A 21,564-nucleotide genomic window follows, 5' to 3' on the forward strand; every position below is an offset into this window, starting at 1 on the left:
AAAATCCCCCAGCAATGGATTCTGATAGCCAATCATCACACTTGGAGCAACTCTCTATGCCAGACAAATTATTTGTAGACTATGCATATGTCTTTGAAGACCGTCTCACTACTTTGAAATCCTTTTGGTTGATTGGAAAGGAAGCCACCTACGAGGCCATCTGTATGGGGTTATCTGAAACTTTTAATCTTGTTTATACCAAGGACATTCAAGGGAATGATAAAAACAGAATCACGCCTAGATGTGGCAATACCTTATCTGGCCTTATAGTTCTGCTTAATCTACTGTTGCCGATCGTGCCCATCGGCCTCTTCCACAGCAGCCACAAAAAGGCTTATAGGGGAAGCGACATCAAGGTTACATTTATATTACTGTACATCACATACTTCTTGGAGCTCGTGTCTTTCTTCACACTGATGGCTTCTTACAGAGAATGGTCACATGGGATCGCTCAACATAGTCTTATAGGATTGCTAGCTCGTAACAGAAGGCACGCAAGGCTAATGGGCATCGCAGAATTCTTTCAGTGCAAAGGTCTGCTTGACACATATTTTGGCTGGAGCTGTCAGTCGTCCAAAGACATTACAATGTTGGTTTATGAACATGTTAAGGCTGGATGGATGAGTGATATAACAGATATTGAGAGCTATTGGAGGTTCTGCGACAGCCGAGGCCAGTGGTCACTTGAGCGCAACGGCGGTGAAGAAATCCTTCTGTGGAGTATAGAGAAGCCCTTCGATGAGAGCATCATTCTCTGGCATGTGGCTACAGAATTTTTCTTCCATATGAAGGGCACATCTCCTGACTTTGAGTGTGCCAGGATGTGTAGACAAGTCTCCAACTACATGATGCATCTATTGTTTTCTAATCCTGAGATGTTGTTGCCCGGCAGCAGAAGGAATTTGTTCACAGTTGCTTATGATGAACTCGAGGTCATCCTCCAAGGTGATGATCTATCACTGCTGGACGAAAGAGGAGTTACACTAAGGATAGTTAACAAGGCAGAGTTACCAGAAGGTTTTATTCGAGACTCATGGGTTCTAGCTCAAGAGTTGATGCGATTAGGTGATGAGATCAACAAGATGTGGGAAGTAATCAAAGACGTTTGGATTGAGATGCTCTGCTTTTCTGCTGGTAGATGCAGGGGTTACCTGCATGCCAAGAGCCTAGGCTCTGGTGGGGAGTACCTCTCCTACGTATCGCTTCTGATGTCGCACGCAGGTCTGGAGACATATGCGGAGAGGCAACAGAGGGTGCAGCTTCGTCTTCCCAAAGAGGAGAGAGTGAAAATTGCAAAACAAAGAATACAAGAAGGTGCAAACAACCAAGCTACTGTTGGCTCATTGACTCCCCAAGGCATAGCCCCTGTGGGGGATGAATATGTCTAACCACTCCTTTTGTATATATAAAGTGTATATGCTTCCTGTTTTCTAAATAAATTATTAATTTCTAGAGTTGTTTGTAAGTTTATTTATAGCGTAAAATTGTATTAGACACACCGTAATTTTTTTTATGTGAACAAAATATTTTTTTAATGAAGTGCTCCATTCACAAGTAATTATTAGCAGCTAACTAGTTGTGAATATGCTTGGATCCAAACATTGATGTTTTCAGCCTAAATTGAGGTTTTCAGCAGACATAACATAAACTAACTAGGACTTTGAGGTCCGTTGCTTCAGCAACCAGAAACCTCTTTGTTGAGAGAACGTGATGATATTCAGGTCCCTTGTTCCTTGCTTGGTTCTTGAATTAATAAGAGGATTATTCTGGCGGCCTGCCTTGTCCCAGTAAGTTCAACTTGGGATCGATGCTAAGTTGCTAACTCCACGCATACTTTGGGATATTTAGCCTAGGACGATGACAGTACCGAACCACACACAGACCAAAAAGAGTGAAACTGAAAGATTAAGCGATTGAGCTAGCAGCAAATGGTCCTCTCGAGCGTGGTGCAATGGTGGCAAGAGTTGCAGCTATGCATCCTTGTCTTAGGCAGCCTTGGCGTTCAGTGCTACCTCGCCTTATTTGCCAGTGCCCGTAAGAAGCATAGCAGGCCCTTGTTCAGATTCAGCATCTGGCTGGCCTACCTAGGCGGCGACGCTCTTGCTATATATGCCCTTGCAATCCTCTTTAATAGACAAAGAAAGCTGCAGTACAGTTCTACAAATGGCAGCCATGTCCTAGAAGTGTTATGGGCCCCTATCTTGCTCTGGCACCTTGGTGGGCGGATCAACATATCTGCTTACAACATCGAAGACAACGAACTATGGAGCCGTCACCTTCTAACTACTGTGTCTCAGGTCAGTAAAAAAACAGAGATAATTCCTATGCCATTTTTCCCCCAAATTTACACAACTCAATCTTTGGGATACTACAAACAAAAGCCCCTGTAGCTCTGATTAGTTATTTTGGATGAACATCCTCCTCAGGTCACCGTGGCCATCTATGTGTTTTGCAAGTCATGGTCATCCTCTGCTGATAAGAGGTTACTAGCTGCAGCAATTCTGCTTTTCGTCATTGGTGTTTTCAAATGCTTTGGTAAGCCCTTGGCTCTGAAGAGGGCTAGCTTTAATACCATAGCCAGCACTTTCCATCCTGCTCCATGGTCAGAAAGTACAAGAAGAGAATTGGAGCTTGAGGAGTACATACAAGAAGCAAGGAGCTTTGTGCAATGTAACCAAGATCCCCCAAGATTGGAGTCTGATGAACAGAAAAAATTCTTGGAGGAACTCTCTATACCTGACAAGCTATTTGTCGACTATGCATATGTGTATCATGACCGTTTGGCTCGCATGAAATCCTTCTGGTTACTGGACAGTGGAACCACTTATAAGGCTCTAAGTCAAGGGCTCTCCAACACTTTCGATCTTATCTATAGCAAGTTATCTCAATGGGATGATAAGAATAGAACTACACCTGATTGTAGTAATATATGTTCTGGCTTGAATATGTTCATATTTTATCCACTGTTGCCGATTGTGCCCATCGCCTTCTTCCACGCCAGCCAAAAACAAGCATATAGGAGAAGCGACATCAAGGTTACATTTATATTACTATACATCACATACCTTTTGGAGCTCTTGTCTTTCATCACACAAGCAATTCATTTCAAAGAATGGTCACATGGGGTTGCTCAACGTAGTCTTGTAGGATTGCTAGCTTGGAACAGAAAGCATGCAAGACTAATGGGCATCGCGGAATTCTTTCAATACAAAGGTTTGCTATACACATATTTTAGCCTCAAGCCTTGTCACTCGTCCAAAGATATTACAATGTTAGTTTGTGAACATGCTAAGTCTGGATGGGTGAATCATATAACAAATATTGAGAGTTACTGGAGATTCACTGACAGTAGAGGCCAGTGGGCACTTGAGGGTAGTGGAAGCGAAGAAATCCTTGGGTGGAGTATAGAGAAGCCCTTCGACGAGAGCATTGTTCTCTGGCATGTGGCTACAGATTTTTGCTTCTATAGTGAGGACATGACATCTCATGATTCTGAATGTGCCAGGATGTGTAGACAAATCTCAAACTACATGATCCATCTGTTGTTTGCTAATCCTGAGATGTTGTTGCCTGGCAGCAGAAGGAATTTATTCACAGATGCTTATGATGAACTTGAGGCCATCCTCCGAGGTCATGATGTATCGATGTTGGACGAAAAAGAACTCACTCAAAAGATAATTGGTAAGGCAGAGTCAGCAAAAGGAATAATTCGAGACTCATGGGTTCTAGCTCAACAGTTGATGCGGCTAAGTGAAGAGAAGAAGATGTGGGAAATAATCAAAGGCGTATGGATTGAGATGCTCTGTTTTTCTGCTGGTAGATGCAGGGGTTATCTGCATGCCAAGAGCCTAGGCTCTGGTGGGGAGTACCTCTCCTACGTAACGCTTCTGATGTCGCACGCAGGACTGGAGACATATGCCGAGAGGCAGCAGAGGGTGCAGCTTCGGCTTTCCAATGAGGAGAGAGTGAAAATTGCAAAACAAAGAGTAGAAGAAGCTGCAAACAACCAAGCTACTGCTGGCTCGTCGACTCCACAAGGCATGGTTCCAGCAAAGGACGAAGAGATTGCTACCACTCCATTGGGTTCTCAAGTCACTGGGCAACTAGAACAAGAAGAAGATGCTGCTTCTACATCAGCTTCACGAGTCCCTGAGATCAAGGTTGTTGTCTCACCATAAGAGCCATGTCATGTCTTCTTGGTTTGTATATTCCTTTCGATCACACACGCTAACTGCAGCGTGCCTGTACCATTCCATATCTGGTCATTTTGTTTCGGATCTCAATAGTTGATTTTGCAGTTTGAACAGTCAAAACTTTCAGCCTTTTCTTGATTTGAGTCAGTTGTCTGTAATTCTTGTATAGGTTTGTTCTTTTAAATATGATGTGATGACGACTTTTTGTGTTCTTTTGGATGTCTGACTGAGCGACCAACTGACTCGTAACATAGTCGATAGTCGATATCCGGGACACATTGATTTGTTTTCTTTGGATAAAAATGATTGCCACCTAGTCAATGTTCAAGGATTAACCCTCCAACAGCTATGCACAGCTATAGGTTATAGCCAGATAGCAGCAGCTAAGCTCTTTAGAGGTATTGCAAAAAATTGGACAAAGCATATAGAATAGACAATAGATCATATATCATACAGCTAAGCTCCAAGGCATGCCTGTTTGTTTCTCCGAATGAAGCATGGTTTCTGCCCCTGTCGCCGGTCACAGTTGCTCCCATCACTGCCGCTTGAGGGGAGAGACGAAGGGAGCTGAGGAGCACTTCCCCGACGTCGCAATCCATCTTCCCCATCTTTATTCCCCAATCCCATTGAGCTCCATAGTCTCCCATGGTGGATGAGGAGCTCGAGTTCACCACACTCTATGCATACATATTCATCACATGTAGAAGCTTCTCTACATCACTATAAAGCCATAGAAACAGACCACACTTGATTTGGAGTCCGGGAGCCCCAGGAATCAGTCTAGACATCTTTGCAGTGCTGCTGTTCGTCATTTTGGCAGAGGTCCGAGAGCAGCCTTGAGTTGGCGGATAGTCCGTCACATTTGGCGGAGTGTCCGATAATAAACCGCACAGCAGCACAACCCAAATACGTAAAATTCATAGAATTCATTTGAACTCCAAATATTGTAAAACGAGTTTTATTTTGTTACTTAGAATATTATCTATTATCTAAACATAAATTTGAATCCAAAAAATATATTTTAATTTTGACTTAAATTAATGTGTTTTAATTTACAAAATGCATAACTTAATCTCTAGGTGTCCAAAAATTATGAAATTTGTTTTGTTAGCTTCCTTTGAGCACGTCCTACTTGTGAAATGTAATTATGGTGCATCATCTCATTGCATTTATGCACGTAAGCTTATATTTTGTATCTCACATATTATAATTTGGTGGAGTGTCTATGGTCACCGCCGGAGAGCATCTGAATTATAGAGCTTGTCCCTTAGGAAACTGTGAGAATACCCCAACTTCCATCAGAGTGTCCGTGAGCTATTGCAGATTGTTTGCTGAATTATAATACAAATCGTGCACTATTTATCAAATCTAATCTTGCCATTATACTTGCTAAGTAATGATTTATTTACTAATAACCAAAATTTCAAAAATTTGGATGCGCTCATGCGGTCGTTTTTTTGGTGGTAGCTCATCTAGCATAAGGGAATATTCTCTCGAGTGGCTACCCTATCCAGCTTGCCTGTGAACCAAACACATTTAAAATATAGATCACAATCTCCCGTCCACAGATATAAAAAAAACCAAACACACTTTTATGCTACCCATTGCCACACGGATGTACGTCAAGATCTAGGTATTCATGGTTGCACCTCTACAAGGAAATATGGCTAGAGCTTATAATTTGTATGACTGCACACTAGATTTAGAGTCCTCAAGATCAAATCAATGGTCTTAATAATTAGGTGAAATGAGAAATCAGTCCTTAGCTTGTCATTCATCCAAGCTCATTATTAGCTTTTATAAGCGCTATGTAATTCTTGGAGGCGGGTCAAAGATGAACTAGGGAAGACACCCAAGATCATTTGTCTTTAGTTGACAAAAGTATATTAGAGAAGGCACAGATGAAATGAGGCCGGATTTTTCACGGTGAATTTGCGTTCGGCCTTATTTATCCACCTCAAACACATTTACTGAGGTGGATTATGATGTAAAAAATAACTAATTTTCACCCCAATCTAATCCACTTTAACACACATGGATTAAAGTGATTGTTGCTAGTGTATCAAAAAAATCTTCATGTGTGAAAAATACATTGCTCATATATTACACAAGATTTCCTAAAAAAACATATATTACACAAGATATGCTAAGTATGTTTCATAATTATGATGTCCTATAAAAAGTCTTACCATCCTTTACGCCTTGTTTGAATACGCTCATATTCATCCAAATTCACTATAGAACATGTGGACTAAGTGGATATCCGTGCGTCCCAATAAACCTTTGCATTCGTAAACATTAGTATTTGTACAAAAAAAATGTGTAAAATTTTGTAATCATTTCTGGCATGCATATATAGCTAGCTTATGAATCCCTCCTCCTCCCTTGCCCTCGTCATTAAATTTTAAAACCTTGGCATTTTAATTAGCGCCAATAATGTTCTTGCTATTTGCATCACGCGGACGCCGGACGCGATGGATCAGGGCTTGATGAGGGTGTAGGTGGCAGCTCCTGCAATGGCCCCCAGCGGCGGCGCCAGCAGGTAGACCCAGATGTCCTTGTACTTCCCCGTCGCCAGCGCCGCCGCGATCGTCCGCGCCGGGTTCATCGACGGCCCCGTCGACGGCCTGCACAGCACAGCATGCACACTCGCTCAGCGTTTCATCGGATCGGAGCACCAGTTCATGTGTGTCCATCTCTACCAGCTGCACTACACTTACCCTCCGATGAGAGCGTTCATCATTATCGCCGCCGCGATCGCGATGGCCACCAGCTCTTTGCTCTGTGCAAGATCAACAAAACAATTTTCGTCAAATTTTGGCACAAGATCCATAATATCTACCTACGGCGGCGGCGCACGGCCGGTGCACTTGCCGAGGTCGGGTCGGTGGCGACGGCGGTGATGACGAACACGAGCACGAAGGTGAGCACGAGCTCGAGGAAGAAGGCCTGGGCGGCGCCGACGCCGGCGCGGGGCACGGTCGCCATGACGGCGGGGTCGGCGGGGCGGTACATGGCCTTGGCGAGGAACGTGGCGGCGAGGGACCCCATGGTCTGCGCGGCGGCGTAGGGGAGCACGTGCGCGCGCGGGAGGTGGCCGAACACGGCCATGGCCAGGCTCACGGCCGGGTTCAGGTGCGACCCGGAGACGTGCACGACGGCGAGCACCACGGCCACCACCGCCAGCCCCGCCGACGCCGCCACGCCCACCAGGCCCTCCGCGCCGCCGCCGTGCTGCGCGTCCGCCACGATGGTGGACACCACCGCGAACATGAGGATGAACGTGCCGATGAACTCCGCCGCCACCTTCTTCGCCAGCGGCACCAGCTGCGTTTGCTCGTCGTCTTCCACCACGTCAGCCTGCGGCGGCGACTTGAGCATCAGTTTCTGCAGGGAGTCCAGCGGCACCAGCTGTTTGCTGGTGTTGGATCTCGGGGTCGAGGCGCTGCCGCCGGCGGCGACGGCGACGGCGAGGCTCCGCTCACTTGGCGTCGAGCACAACACGCTGATGGCCACCTGCCTCTGCTCTTCAACGCTCACTGTGGTTTGGTCAGCCATTTCTCAGTTTTCACCTCAGCTCCAGAGACATCTCTCTAACATACTATAACTGATCTCTCTTTATACCTTAATTTCTACTAACCTATATATATGCATATAGTTTAGTAACTAAAACAAAGTTTCCTATGATCTATGCACACACATGTGTTGAGTGATATTGCAAAGCTATCAGCTACTCCTAGTCTTATATAAGTGTGCACACAGCATGTCAAGCCAAAAAATTGGAGAATATCTATTAATTTGAATGTTGTGTTGCATTGGAGTTATTGTGCCCTTAGGAGAATATGACGAGGAATATGTGATGAGAGCAAGAGTGAACTGTATGTATCAGCAAGAAGCCATAGATAAGTTACTGACTGTTTTATTTGTCATTTGGCCCTGGGACAGAGCTCTCCGTCAGGTACGGTGTGACGATGCAAGTCATTGCCATGCATATTCCCAGGAATTTTTGGCAAGACAAATGCTCAAATAGACAATTACCAAGACAAGAACGTAGCCTAAGCTTCATGGGCATAAGAGGCGTACACTTCCAAAGATCCATAGATAAGATGAGTGACCTCATTCTCAGTTTACTACGTACTCCCCGCATTCCAAATTACAGGATATTTTGTCTTTTCTAGATACATAGCTTGTTATGCACTTGGACAAGGGCGGACCCAGGATTGGCTAACGACTAGGGCCATTGCATTAGACATATGCACTAATTGTGCTTGACTGTAGAAAAAATGATAATTTATCTAATGCAATTAAGGGCTAAGACTAGGGCCATAGCCCTAGTGGCCCTAGTGTTGGGTCTGCCACTGCACTTAAATATACATTATGTCTAGATACACAATAAAAACAATGAATATGAAGTGTCAACGTCTTATGATTTGGAAAGGATGGAGTACTAAACAAACTATATATCGAGAAGCAAGCATATATGTATGATTGATCAGTAGAGCATCAAGAAAAAGTAGCATAAAGTCTTCATCCTATCATCCTCATCAACCCCTCAAAGGGCAATCAAGTTTATTTGAAGCCAGAAATGGCCGACGCAGGTGCACAGCCTCAAGTGGAAACTAATGCTATGGAATTGTGCTTTATTGTTGATGTGATCTTGACGCTTTGAAAAGTTCGAGCAGCGCACAGTCTCAGGTTCAAGAAGTACTAGATTTTGAGAACTAAACCGAAGCGCTGGACTGGAGTGAGCTTCTTGCAATCTCTAATGCATTTTCAACAGAAGTTGCGGCCTGGAGCTTAGACTTGTCGACAACAGGCTGAGATTTAGCGAGCTGCGGAAGAAGCGAGAATTCCTGAAAGAATGCAGGAAGCTCATCATGAACATGTGGAACATTACATGCTCTCATACTTAACGTTTCGTATAACTTGGTACTAAGTTCAACAGATACAGAACTGTCCTAGATTTGCAATGTCTTGTTCAAGACAGGTGGTGTCAAGTGCATTTACCTCTGAGGTTCCACTCTCAAGGAAAACACCCTTCAGTCGACTATCTACAGTTTTGTCAAGGCAGAAAAGTCATACTATGTTTAAGTACAACTGAGAAGAATCAAAAATGTATTCCAAACTACTGATTACCAGAGTCAATCCAGAAAGTTGCAATCTTTGGATCAAAGCTCCCTACTTCAACTGCTTCGCCAACTGCTCAGAGCACAAATTAAAGGCATTAATATCATGAGTACACATGATGAATCACAAGGACCAACTTGTAATGTAGAAAATGGCTGTCATGGTACTCGTACCGTTATCACCATAAAACTGCCACCAAATTTTCCTCGCACTTCCTTCATACTCAAAAACTCTTGAATAGAAATATGGAAGGTAGTCATACCTGCATCCAACACGGTGAATCAAAAGAAGCACTAGGAGCTAAACTAACTGAGTACACTTGACAGCCATAAACTTACGCTTTTGTCTGGGATGTTAGGAGAGTTTCTACACAGTGGTGTGCAGATTTCCGAGCATGATCCACATGTTCCACTCGAGCAACTCTATCGTACATCTGCAATGAGTTTGGACAAAATATCATATTCTGGGATCCAACTTTGCCTCAAAAGATAAAAAAAAACATATACCAACCTTCAGGGGAAAGGCTGCTACATCTCCAATTGCAAAGATGCCAGGTACACTAGTTCTGAACAGGGAATCAACCTACAAAAATATACTGAATTAGCTCTCTTGACCAAGAATAAATCACAATTGATTTACAGGATGCCAAACACTTGAGCAAGTAATTATCGAAATTAAAATTCATCATACAATGAAGCAGCACACATCCAACAAGGATGACAATGAGACAGCTATAAACCAATAAATTGATAAGGGTAAGATGTAACTTAAAAATGTGATCCAATTTGAGGTGTTTTATAGTTGTTTGCTGCTAATCCAAATTAATCCCATCAGTATCTCAGGTAGAAAACAAAAGAAAAGGAAAGGAAAAAGTTCCATAGAAACTTTCGTATGCAGAGCAGTAGATTTAATAAGCCTAATTAACTTTAGCATGGAAACAAACCTCTATTCCACCAACTTCAGCGCTGACTCCAACAGCTTCAAAGGGGCTGACAACTGGTTTTGCTCCTATACCAACAATTACCTGCACTTATAGTATCTTGTTAAAACAACAAGAATATCATATGTTTGTTTGTCTTCTTTTTGACTTTATGGGCTTTATGTTTAATGAAACATAGTGTATACTAAACATATGTCAAACCTAGTAAATGAGTAGATCAATCAACTACTGAACTACACTTGTATTGAATATTGAGTGAACAAATCTATCAAATTGAGTCTATAAGTATTACAAACTGTTGAAGATTTTGTGTCTACGAAGAGCATTGGTTCTCCCTATTTGATAGCGGAGAGGTGGATCAAAAAGATGAATATAACATTGAAATTTATCTGGCAGGAAAATTAATAATTTGAGTTGTATAGTACTACTGCATGAACCATTAGAAGGAAATAAATAGCATAACTGTATCAGCTTCAACTACAGATCCATCCTTAAGTACTGCAGAAGACACCCTTCCATCAGAGCCAGCTTCAAGTTTGTCGATAAGAGCCCCCTGGTTACCAATAAAGATGCTCATACTCAAATTGACTGAAACAAGACTGATAAATGAACTCAAATAATTGATGCAACAATTACCTTTATGAATTTGACACCATTTTGCTGATACAGTTCCTCATACTTCTTAGCAAGGGAGGGTGTAAATAATCTTGGCATAATGTGGTCCTCTGGGAATATAATCTATTCATGTAGCAGCCTTAATTAGAGAAGTGGCTTTTTTAGCATATATTGAGATGTCAAAGCTTCAGCATATCAAACTGAACAAGAACAAAGGTATCTCCTTACAGTTGTGTCAAGATTCCAGCCACAAGCTGCTGCAGCTACCTCCATGCCAATATAGCCCCCACCAATAACCACCACCTTCTTTGCACTTCCCTACAAAAAATAAGCAAAGGAAAAAAAGAATCACTTGTAAATATCAAAGAGGCGAGATTGTCAAATGATATAACATTAACTCTGATGGGTGAGGAATGATGATAATTACTACATTAATCTACTGAACATACCAATGAGGATACTAGAGAATCAGCATCAGCAACATCCCGTATGTAGTGAACTCCAGGTAATGTGCCTCCAATTTTCTCAGGTAATCTGAAAGAAAGGATTTTTGGTATTAGAAGAACATAATGTTGAGATTCATTGTAACAATGTGAGTGGACAAAGTTTGTGCATCCAATTCGTACGCACAACCTAACAGGAATTTCACTGGATTAGCATATAAGATTGTCTTAAATCTCAGGAGAGAAAATTTAATAAAAATGGACATCATGATAAGGACAGAAGAAATCTGGTTTTCCAGACATTTAAATGCACATCAATCACATAAGTGTTGTTGTATACCTTGAAGCTTCACATCCAGTAGAAATAATAAGTGAGCCATATTTCAGAATTTTCCCTGATGAAGTTTTTAAGGTTTGTGTTTTGCCATCAAATGCTACAACTGGATCCTCATACAGCACCTATAGCAAAAGGACAAATAGCGTAAGATAAAAATGCAACAGTAACACAGCACATAAAACACAAATGCTAACATCATCACTACCTCTATACCATTCTCCTTGTACCATTCAGCAGTCTGTCGCTGTCCACCAGATCCAACACATGTATGGAAACCCTACCACAAGAAAAAGATTAAGACTGTGAGCCTGTTTGTACAGCTCTAAATTCTAATTGATGAAGTGAGCAACAGACTATATGAAAACGCTTCCTTAAAAGTTTGATTCAACATTCTAATTACTGAAGCAGATCGTAATAAAGGCCAAATAAACTAACATGAACAAGCTGATCTTTTGTACATTTTGAGAAGAATGTAAGATACTGCATTGACTAGCAACTCAGCAGTCCTAAACCTGGCTATCATGATTCAGTTTTGCCTGCCATTGTAAATTTGTTGGTGTACTTACAGGTAGGCGGGCCGGTTTCTTGTCCGGAGGAAAAAGATAGCCTTTGGTCAAGGCTGGCCGTTCGTATGGTGGAACTGGCTGCATGAAAACAAACACCATTACGATCAAACATGACCAGATAGCCTTCGAAAGTTCAAATCAAAATGTTAACAGAACTTTGCAATAGATTGCATTGCACCAATGAGAAACAAACAACACCATGGCACAATGAAGAAAAGGACCCAAATCATTTGTACAAAGTAACACGCAAAGAGCATCTACTGAAACAGAGCAAGCACTCAATACCTCCTTGGAGACGATGCAGAGGCGGCCATCAGCCATGCCGTGCTCGACGAACGTCCTGGCGGCGTACCCCGCGGCGTTCCCTCCGCCGACGATCACATACCTGCAGTCCAGCGATCCGCCAACCAAACCATCCATGATCATTCCTTTTTACCTTTTGAACAGCTCTCTTCTATTTCAGAGGATTGAAGAGAAACAGGGCACCCACTCGCGGTTCTGGTTGTCGAACCCGGCCGCCGCGGAGACCGAGAAGGTCCGCCGGGACGAGAGCCGAAGCACGCCGGCACCGGCACCGGCACCGCCGCCGCCGCGCTGCCGCATAGCCCACGTGGCCGGTGACGAGGAGTAGCTGAAGCACTGAGCCGCCGCGGAAGCCATCTGCGCCGCCTTCTGCCGGAGAGCTGCTGCGGCCACCTCCAAGAAACGGCGCCGAGGGGACGGCAGTGAGTGTCAGAGGGGCCTAAATGCAATTACACGAAGCTGCGCGGGGGAAGAACCTGAAGTCATCGCTCGCTCTCTCTCTCTCCTCGGCGGCGCCCTTATAGAGGACGGACGGAAGGAGGCGTCGTCAGGCGAGTAGGAGGAGACGGGGGAGTTGGATCAGGGAATTGTTTAAACGCGAGGGATTTCTCTGCGATTTGGAGGGGGCGGAGGGCCGCTGGCCGCTGGCCGCTGCGAGAGGCCAAGGGACGGACGTGACAAGACGACCGACCACCCCGGCCCGGCGGCGAGGTGGGGATGAACAGAGAAGAGGGGGGGGGGAGGAAGGAGGCAGAGGCACTGCACTTGCAATTTCTTCTCTTTTCGATTTAAGGCCTCTTAGAAAGTAGAAATTACAAATTTACACCTTAAACCCCCTCTGTTCAGAATATTGAATGAATTTCCATGTGTTCCAATCAGGTCCTGAACACCAAATTAGCAGTGCTTAACACCTGGTTTAAGAGACCTAGTGCATGTGTGTATATAGGCATTATGCAAGGTTCACCTGCCATCATGGGGTTCAATTAATTTTTGAGGAGCTGACTAGTACAACATGGCTCAAAGAAAGTGCACATCTTTGAGGAAAAAGACCGCAGCTGGTGTAGCTGTCCATTAAACATCATTTTCAGGGACTCCAGAAGCATAACACTTGTACTAGTTTCGGATATAAAATAAACTAGAAGAGTCATAGATGTTCCGTGTCCTATTATGATTGGAGAATTAGATCCAACACAGCTGCTGTGTAGGTTCTCCAGAGATCCCAAGTTCACACCACCTTCCAGTACCTACCATCAAACTCTTCTAGCCTTCATTCAGTGACCAACACTGGTTTTCCTCTTCTGCTGCCGCAGACCAGCTCAAGCATGACATACAGATACATGTTCAGTTGTTCAACAGCATGCATTACATACCGACACAGTGCACATGGGATCAAGATAGATTCAGGTTTCTGGCAAGAAAGATTGTGGGAAGGTTCTATGATCTCAGGCCCAGAGCTGTCAGCCTATATACCCCTGCAAGATTTGGGATCAGCTACCGAGGCTCCATGCATAACAACAGATACTCTTCCACACCAGAGGCATGTATACTTCAGTAGTAGGATCATCTCTTGCCAAAGAAGTGATGGATCTGAGACTGGCCACCTTTGTTTCCAACCTTCGGTGCCTTGGGCCACAACGCTTGAGACTTGCTATCCTGCAGAAAAATAACACGCATAGGGGTTAGTTGTTAGAGATCAAATTGATTTTATCTAACAAGGAAAACACGTGGGAAGACCTCACTCAACTAACCTGAGATCGGCCAAGGTCCCTCAGGATTTTGACCTTCCCTCCTCGACCATCTGGTCCCACAGCTATCAGACTGCCTCTGTTTCCACTTGCAGAACCAGGAGCTGTTGAGCCCTTGCACCATTTGCCAATGCCTTTTCTTGCTCCATCCATGCCAGGAATCCCTGGTGCTTGGAAATCATCTGATCATAGATGAAATACAGTTGCTTTGTAAGTAGTATAATTTTAGTGGGCAGGAGCAGGTAGAGATGGCATTTAGAAGATATCCGCAATTTCTTAGTAATCCCTAAACTCTAAAACACGTGGACAATCAGGATCCAATTACAATGTCAGTTTTTAGTTGGATTTAGAGAAACTTGTGTTTGTTATTTTTTTGCAATTAGAATGGAGGGACAGTACGTAAAATCCTAGGTCCACTTTATGCAACTTGAATGCAAAAAATATTTGCCAGAACAGCAAAATAACTCACCAGAAAGAGAATTGATGTTGTGAATCTGCTGAGGTCCAGTGCCAGATGCCAGCCTAGTTGCTTGTTTGGAGATTCCATCAATTGTCAGTGTTTCACTCTCCCATGTTGAACTTGTCAAGTTAGTTCTCACGGAAGGACTCTCCTGAGGAATATGCAGTTTGGCCCTAATGTTCGCCATAAAGGTTGATTTTACAGTTGCTTCTTGGTGTTTGAGGAAGCGCCCTCCTTCTGCTACATGTGTGGTTGTGCATTCAAACGCCATGGACTGTTGGTCATCATTTTGACAAAGATTAGACTTGTTTTCAGAATTCAATGTTCTATCATCAGTCCCAAATGGCTTAGCAGAATATTGAGCCTTCTGTTCACCTCCAAAAACAGAAGCATTGGCTTCTAGGTCTATCACATCTGCATTCTTGTTGACCAGGTTGTCTTTGGCATTCAGATCCCTCTTAGCTTCAGGATTTAACCGGTCAAGAGTCTTGTCGTTGCACGGATCCTGCATCACTTCATCGAGGTTGTTTGTTTGATTTTCATATCCAGGACTTGAACTAGTGAAAGCATTATTAGCTGTGACATTCCCAGATTTTATATGGTCTGCTTTAAATTTCTTTGAAGATCTCAAGTCCCTTAACAAACTATTTTCTTTATCTTCTAATTCCTTCTCAAGTTCCAGTACCCTTGCCTGTATTTGTTCACACTGACAAAGATCACTCACATGAATTTGTACATTGAACCATAAGTTTATATATGAGGCTGAGCTTACCCTTAACTTCTTTATAAGCTCTTTGGCCTTCTCAAGCTTCTGCTGCATGCGAGACTCCGATCTTCCCAAAACATTACATTGGACCATCAATTCCTTGTAGCTCCTAAAGAAAGAATACGTCACTGAAGCAATCCAAGGTTGCGCTACTGCCTACTACAATATGTTCAAGGGTAGTTCTCTTTTTTTCTTTATCTAGCATCATCTTGAGCAATATTTCAGCTGTACCAATGACCAATGAATCCACTTCATGTAGTAAACAATGTGGTTCATCTTCCAGCTGTTAAAAATGTGGTCTCAACAAATAGCGAAGTTCAGTATGTTCTTTGCTTCTTCACAATATTTAAAAATGATAGAGCTGGACCATTGGATATGAAATTTTATCCAGGACCAGAACTGCACAAGAATTCTTCTAAGTACCTTAGACATTTCAATTTGACAGTTGAAACTACTATGATCTAGTTTGAGAACCTCATGGCACCATAAAAGATAGAAACTATGCATCCAATTGGCTACACTTTGCAATTTACAAGTGAACATTTGCAGGTAAACCTATTTAAGAGTCCTAGTTAAGTGTGTCTTTCAGTTATAGCTGGGTCTACTGTAACAAGTAGTATAATGCAGTTCACTAACGCTCACCGCTGACTAAACATGAGCAAATTGTTTCCTGATAAGGATATGAAGAAGATTAGCATACTTGTTCCGCATAGCAAGCGATCTCTTTAAAACATCAACAGCATTCTGCAGGTTTCCATGGTTACCAAGTGAAGCCAACTTAAGGATTTCTTCCTCCTGAAGGTTCATGTCTGCCGACCTACCGAAGAAGACATCAAAACAAAAGTCAATTCCCATAAACAAGAAACAACAGCGAAGCAATTTCTCACACAAGTCATTGCATCTTTCAGTTTCAGGTAAAAAAAAGTTCCATACAGCTTCAGCGCCGCAAGCTCTTTGGCTAATGCAAGGCTCTTCTCCTGCAACCTCCCACACTCTGATGTCTTCCTCGACAACTCCTACAACGAAGAGACTAGTAATCCACTAATCCATGGCTGGACAAACAACCAGAGGCACCAAATCACCCACAGATGCACCAATTACCTCTGTTTTCACACTGAGCAGCATCTGGAGAGACTCTTTTTCCTTCTTCGCGGCTTGCAGCAAAAAGCCTCCCCTCTCCATCTGCTCCCTAAACAAGGCAGCCTGGCCCGAAACCACCACCAACAAACCATCAGCAAATGAAATCAGCGCGCCACTCAATGCAGTTCACAGATCGGGAAAGGAGATGAGGATGTGCTAGCCTGGGACTTGAGATCGTCGATGGTCTCGCGCTGCTCCTCGACCACCTTGCCGAGGGACGCCGCCTTGTGCTCCAGCCGGGCGACCTCGGCTGCGAGCGCCGCCGGGTCGGCGCCCCCGGAGGCGTTTCCCGGGGACGAGGGGCAGGCCTGGGTCGGACACGTGCCGGTGGAACTGAAGTAGAGGCGAGTCGGCGGGTGCGCGGCGCCGCAGGCCTGCTTGCAGATGGGGCAGGTGCGCTTCTTCTTGCCGCCGGGGCAGTACTCCAGCCATTGCTCCAGGCTGCGGACATCAAGGACCAACCGACCAAGAAGGCGCCCGAGTTAGCCGGCCATTGCTGGATCCAGGCGAGATTGAAGAGAAATGGAACGGAGAGGGAGAGGGGGAGAGGAGACGGACCAGAGGGCGTGGAAGACGTGGCCGCAGGCGGGGAGGCAGTGGAGGTGCTGGTCGGAGAGCGGGCGGAGATCCTCGTAGCAGATGGTGCAGACCGGCCATGCGGCGGCGGCGGCGACGGTCATGGCAGCGGCGGCGGCATCCGACGGGGAGTGGCTGGGCTGGCCTCTCCTCAAATGTGGTTGGATTTGGGGGGAAAAGATAAGACGAGAGCTAATCCCGCTTTGGTTTCGCGCGATTTCACGAATTTTCAAAATACAGTGGAGATTTCGTGGCGGGCATGGGGCGGATTTCGTGCCCTTTCCGCGCAGGTGGGAAGATTTGTGTTCATATATAAATTCTGATTTTGAAAAGAAATTAACCCGGATGCCCATCAATCAATTCGAAACTAGGAAACTTTGCTACAATGTTACTTGGGTCGTTTCAAATTACAAGTCATTCTATTTTTTTTAATATAAAATTTCATTATACATTTTAAATTTACACCATGTGTAAACATATAATAAAACATGCATTTAAATTTATATCAGGTCTGAATATATAGTAATTTTTTTATAAAAAAACTAAGATGAGTTATAATTTGAATTTGGAAAATACATAGTAAAAAAAAGACATGTATTTAAATCTATACTATGCCTAAAATATACTATGTCTAGAATGTGTTGTGTTACTCTTTTTTGTTGGTTGTATGCTTGTTTAGGCCTTGTTTAGTTTCCAGAAAATTTTGCAAAAATTTTCACATTTTCTATCACATCGAAACTTTAGACGCATGCATGAAGTATTAAATATAGACAAAAATAAAAACTAATTGTACAGTTTGGTCAGAATTAACGAGACAAATTTTTTGAACTTAATTAGTCCATAATTGGATAATATTTGTCAAATACAAACAAAAATGCTACAGTGTCGATTTTCCAAAAAAATTCGGAACTAAACAAGGCCTTGGACAAAAGGGCGGAAGTGCTTTTAAATTTTTGTATCATCTTGATGTGAAGTTCTTAAAATTTAACAAAAGCTTTCTTTATTAAAACAAGATACATACATAAAAACTAAAAACCAGAGCAGCTAAAATTTAAAATGGAAAGAGTAGATTTCAACGAGAAACCACTTAAAATGCATGAATTTTGTTGAAAATTTTCTGCCTCCTTCGTGAGCCCTCATAACCAAAAGGTAAAAAAAAAGGTAGTTGTCTGATTCTCTCATGTCAATATTAGGACCTCAACAGTTACAAATGGAAGTTTCACGCAAGAACGAAATAAAACAAATATTTTAAAAGACACATTACAAAGAATATTTTAAGAATATTTACATTGCAGATCATAATCCATACATATATCTCCAAAAAGTCCTTAACATAAAGCAAAATAACTGTAGCTTTGACAACGTTTGCTCGAAGTTAGCATTAGTTGTAAGTTGATGACGGAATCAACAAATTACCCACAGCACAAAGTTGCAAGTTGCAACCCATGCAGCTGCTCCGTTCTTAAAATTAGAAACCATTTTCTTCACATGTCCGAGGATCAACTTCACAGTTTGCATACCATACAAGAAACGGCAAGAGCCATGTACCACATTCACAAAAAATCTAGGAAAACAAAAATCCCCTCCTGCACAAGAAACACATGAACTATACAAGTATGTGGGGCAGAACTCTGCTCTGGTCATCATAGGTTGCTGCATCAGCTGCAACATTGTCAGAAGAATCGCCTCTTCAAGCTTCTGGTTGTTGCTTAGTAGGAGCGCATTAGGAGCCCGACGCCTATGCCTACACCGACACAGACTCCCAGGCCAATGCCTACACCAACTCTGACGCCAGCGTTGAACCATGATAGTTGCCCGTCATCATCGTCAGAGTACCAACCTTCAGGGTATTGCATGTTACCAGTGTTCATATCATTGTCACCTTCATTGCTAGCAGCCTGCCAAAGAAGTTGATATTGATCAACAGAAACTTGAGTTTCAGATGGTCACAATCTGTTGATTAATGCAAAAGGACTTAGTTCACCAAGCATTCAGTTCAGTTGAAGGCAGAGGCACGTGGACGGATAAACCAAACATAGCCACTTTAAATGCAAAACTATATTGTGTACAGAGGAAGATCAGAACCAAACTCCCATACCTAATGCCTATGACTAAAAGAGAACTCGCAGAAAGGGGGGAGACGCTCCCTGGGCTTTGCCTTAAGAAGCTGTACCAGGATTCGAACGCAACCAGCAGAGGGAGACCGCTCTGAGCACACTGCTCTAACAGTTATATCTCGTGAGAAGCTGATACCTAATGCCTATGACTAATATCTTTTTCGCTACATTTGTCCATTCTTAATACAAATCATAAATTTCAAGTTCTAGAAAGGACTCATGAAGTGACAACAGGAACTAGACCAAAACTAACATGTATTCTCAAAGCACTAACATCAGAGAAGATACATTGGACCATACACAGCTCTACAACACATTATGAACACTTATCCCCTTATTCAGCTATAGTGAAGGGGTAACATTGCAAAATGATAATTTCCAAGAAAAATATATTTATACTGCAAATGGAGGCAGTATTACCTGATGCTTTCAAGCCTATGGTAATCTCACTTGGATTATTAGTTAATCTCATCATATAAGAACAAACCTACTTAATATAATTTGGACTGAGCAAAGCATTTACAAGGGCACCACACATTTTGCACAACTGTATCAGCCTCATACCATCAGGATATAACTAATAGTCTGATGCCATACATATGTCAATTGAAATAGTTATCTCAAGGTTTAGTTGCCTAAAGCATGACTTTGAATACCAGATGATTGTGAATAGAAAATTCCGTTACAAGTTCAAGATATCCAGGCGAAACAAAGCCAATGTGGGAATCAATGAGACAATATATGTGGTACAATGTTTCTAGCAATGCAGACTGTTTAGCATGATATATTCCAATTAAATAGATATGATAAATAGTTCAAAATTCAGAACCACTGTTCCTTTCTAATGGTGTAGCATGCATATAGCTTGTACTTTGCAGGGATGTTAACAATAAGATTTAGCATGGTAATTCTGACTAGTTGAAATATATGTACTTCATTTACTAAAAAGCAGAGCCTGGAGGTGCATTACCCTTCAGTTCAAACATTACTTTTGGACACACTTACAAGCATATCAATCCAGGAGACCAAGACTGGGGACAAATACACTATAACCAGCAAATCCATCACTATCACAGAAAAAAAATCGAAAACATGGCATCTGAGTAACGTTGTTCCATTTAAAGGATTACAACTGCACAAATATGTTTCTACCTCAGTGACTGCGATTGACAACAACATGCCCTGCCAATTGAACTTGAACCACAAACGCTATGCAAAAACAAAGCAATCACAATCAGAAGACGGTACTACATGAGTTGTACCTTGTAACACGGCATTAACAAAAGGTTTATCCATTTCTGCAACACCAATATGTCCAGTTGCCACCTTACAGGCTTACACTAACCTAAGGACAGGTTTTATTAAATTACAACGGTAGCCAGCCACTTTGTTGCTTGTGTTTGCTTCTATATATATCAAAGCTACTAAAGTTTCCATTTAACATCGGACCACCCAGTAAAATGAAGCGGACTAATGTTGCTGAGGAAAATAATAATAATTAAGTAATTAACACTCACCGCCAATGCCCCCGATCGGCGGCGAACCATCGCACCGGCAGCTTCCTCAGGGGTGGCTAGCCGCAGGGCGTGCGTGAGCACCGCAGGTTCGCCAGCGCAGCACCCGGCGACATACACCTCGAAGGCCGAGGCCGACGCGGCCGCCCCAGCGGCGGGTACGCAATCGATTTCCCAAGCGGGAGAACCACCCTCGGCGCCGGGGCACCGCCGAAGCGAGCCCCGGAGCAGCGCGGCGCCGCGGTGGTCGGCCACATCGAAGGCCGCGGCTGGAGGGGGCAGCCGCGCGGCCGCTGTGGAGACGTAGGTGGCCTCGCCCGAGACGGCGTCGTGGCGGTCGAGCCGCAGCGGGAGCGGGATGGCGGGGGGCTGGGCCTCGCCGCCCGCGGGGCGGAGCTCGAGCGCGAGGCGCGGGGGTGGGGTCGCGCCGCCGGGTGGGGAGACGCGCACGTAGAAGAGCCGGACCTCGAGGCAGCCGCCGGGGTCCGCCATCCGCGCGGCGCGAGGTGGCCTTGTTAGGGTTGCGCGGCCATGGAAGGAAGACTATTTGGTGGAAGTCGCGTGGTTAACCAAAGTGGAATGGAAGCGATTAGTGATAAAAGTTTTTTTTGAGAGGATTAGTGGAAAAGATCTATCTGTGATCTTGCGACGTCGTGCTCTGTGACTACGTTAATTTTACGAACTTTACTACTTTAACCTTGATATTTGATTTCGGCCTTGTT

General features: G+C 43.6%; 5 protein-coding genes across 7 annotated transcripts; 1 reads left to right on the plus strand and 4 right to left on the minus strand.

Moving 5' to 3' along the window:
- Nucleotides 1,890-4,416, plus strand: LOC8067826. The gene is made up of 2 exons (XM_002443804.2): nucleotides 1,890-2,297; nucleotides 2,427-4,416. Exons 1-2 carry the CDS (start codon nucleotides 1,929-1,931, stop codon nucleotides 4,176-4,178), a joined length of 2,121 nt encoding a protein of 706 aa, XP_002443849.1. The 5' UTR covers nucleotides 1,890-1,928; the 3' UTR covers nucleotides 4,179-4,416.
- Nucleotides 6,295-8,424, minus strand: LOC8067827 (aquaporin NIP3-3). The gene is made up of 3 exons (XM_002444997.2): nucleotides 7,068-8,424; nucleotides 6,914-6,975; nucleotides 6,295-6,820 (listed from the first exon to the last, which is right to left on the minus strand). Exons 1-3 carry the CDS (start codon nucleotides 7,749-7,751, stop codon nucleotides 6,673-6,675), a joined length of 894 nt encoding a protein of 297 aa, XP_002445042.1. The 5' UTR covers nucleotides 7,752-8,424; the 3' UTR covers nucleotides 6,295-6,672.
- Nucleotides 8,576-13,279, minus strand: LOC110436954 (monodehydroascorbate reductase 5, mitochondrial). 3 transcript variants are annotated; one of them, XM_021464784.1, is made up of 17 exons: nucleotides 13,001-13,279; nucleotides 12,712-12,904; nucleotides 12,507-12,606; nucleotides 12,222-12,299; nucleotides 11,861-11,932; nucleotides 11,659-11,777; nucleotides 11,325-11,409; nucleotides 11,104-11,193; nucleotides 10,897-10,998; nucleotides 10,724-10,813; nucleotides 10,264-10,344; nucleotides 9,831-9,902; nucleotides 9,659-9,753; nucleotides 9,494-9,582; nucleotides 9,330-9,392; nucleotides 9,201-9,244; nucleotides 8,576-9,046 (listed from the first exon to the last, which is right to left on the minus strand). In XM_021464784.1, the coding sequence occupies exons 1-17, from the start codon at nucleotides 13,008-13,010 to the stop codon at nucleotides 8,915-8,917; spliced, it is 1,515 nt and encodes a 504-aa protein (XP_021320459.1). In that variant the 5' UTR covers nucleotides 13,011-13,279; the 3' UTR covers nucleotides 8,576-8,914. The 3 variants fall into 3 exon arrangements, with proteins under 3 accessions (XP_021320459.1, XP_021320458.1, XP_021320460.1); XM_021464783.1 differs by having other exon boundaries at nucleotides 12,712-12,907; nucleotides 13,001-13,266; XM_021464785.1 differs by having other exon boundaries at nucleotides 8,655-9,025; nucleotides 12,712-12,907; nucleotides 13,001-13,268.
- LOC8076562 lies at nucleotides 13,542-17,696 on the minus strand. Its single transcript, XM_021464782.1, has 9 exons — nucleotides 17,194-17,696; nucleotides 16,797-17,076; nucleotides 16,597-16,698; nucleotides 16,429-16,511; nucleotides 16,196-16,312; nucleotides 15,502-15,604; nucleotides 14,739-15,420; nucleotides 14,273-14,451; nucleotides 13,542-14,177 (listed from the first exon to the last, which is right to left on the minus strand). Exons 1-9 carry the CDS (start codon nucleotides 17,562-17,564, stop codon nucleotides 14,085-14,087), a joined length of 2,010 nt encoding a protein of 669 aa, XP_021320457.1. The 5' UTR covers nucleotides 17,565-17,696; the 3' UTR covers nucleotides 13,542-14,084.
- On the minus strand, nucleotides 18,524-21,525 carry LOC8076563 (uncharacterized protein At1g01500). The gene is made up of 2 exons (XM_021464315.1): nucleotides 20,846-21,525; nucleotides 18,524-19,109 (listed from the first exon to the last, which is right to left on the minus strand). The coding sequence occupies exons 1-2, from the start codon at nucleotides 21,332-21,334 to the stop codon at nucleotides 18,921-18,923; spliced, it is 678 nt and encodes a 225-aa protein (XP_021319990.1). The 5' UTR covers nucleotides 21,335-21,525; the 3' UTR covers nucleotides 18,524-18,920.

The sequence above is a fragment of the Sorghum bicolor genome, chromosome 7 (genome assembly GCF_000003195.3).
Source record: "Sorghum bicolor cultivar BTx623 chromosome 7, Sorghum_bicolor_NCBIv3, whole genome shotgun sequence".
Taxonomy (NCBI): domain Eukaryota; kingdom Viridiplantae; phylum Streptophyta; class Magnoliopsida; order Poales; family Poaceae; genus Sorghum; species Sorghum bicolor.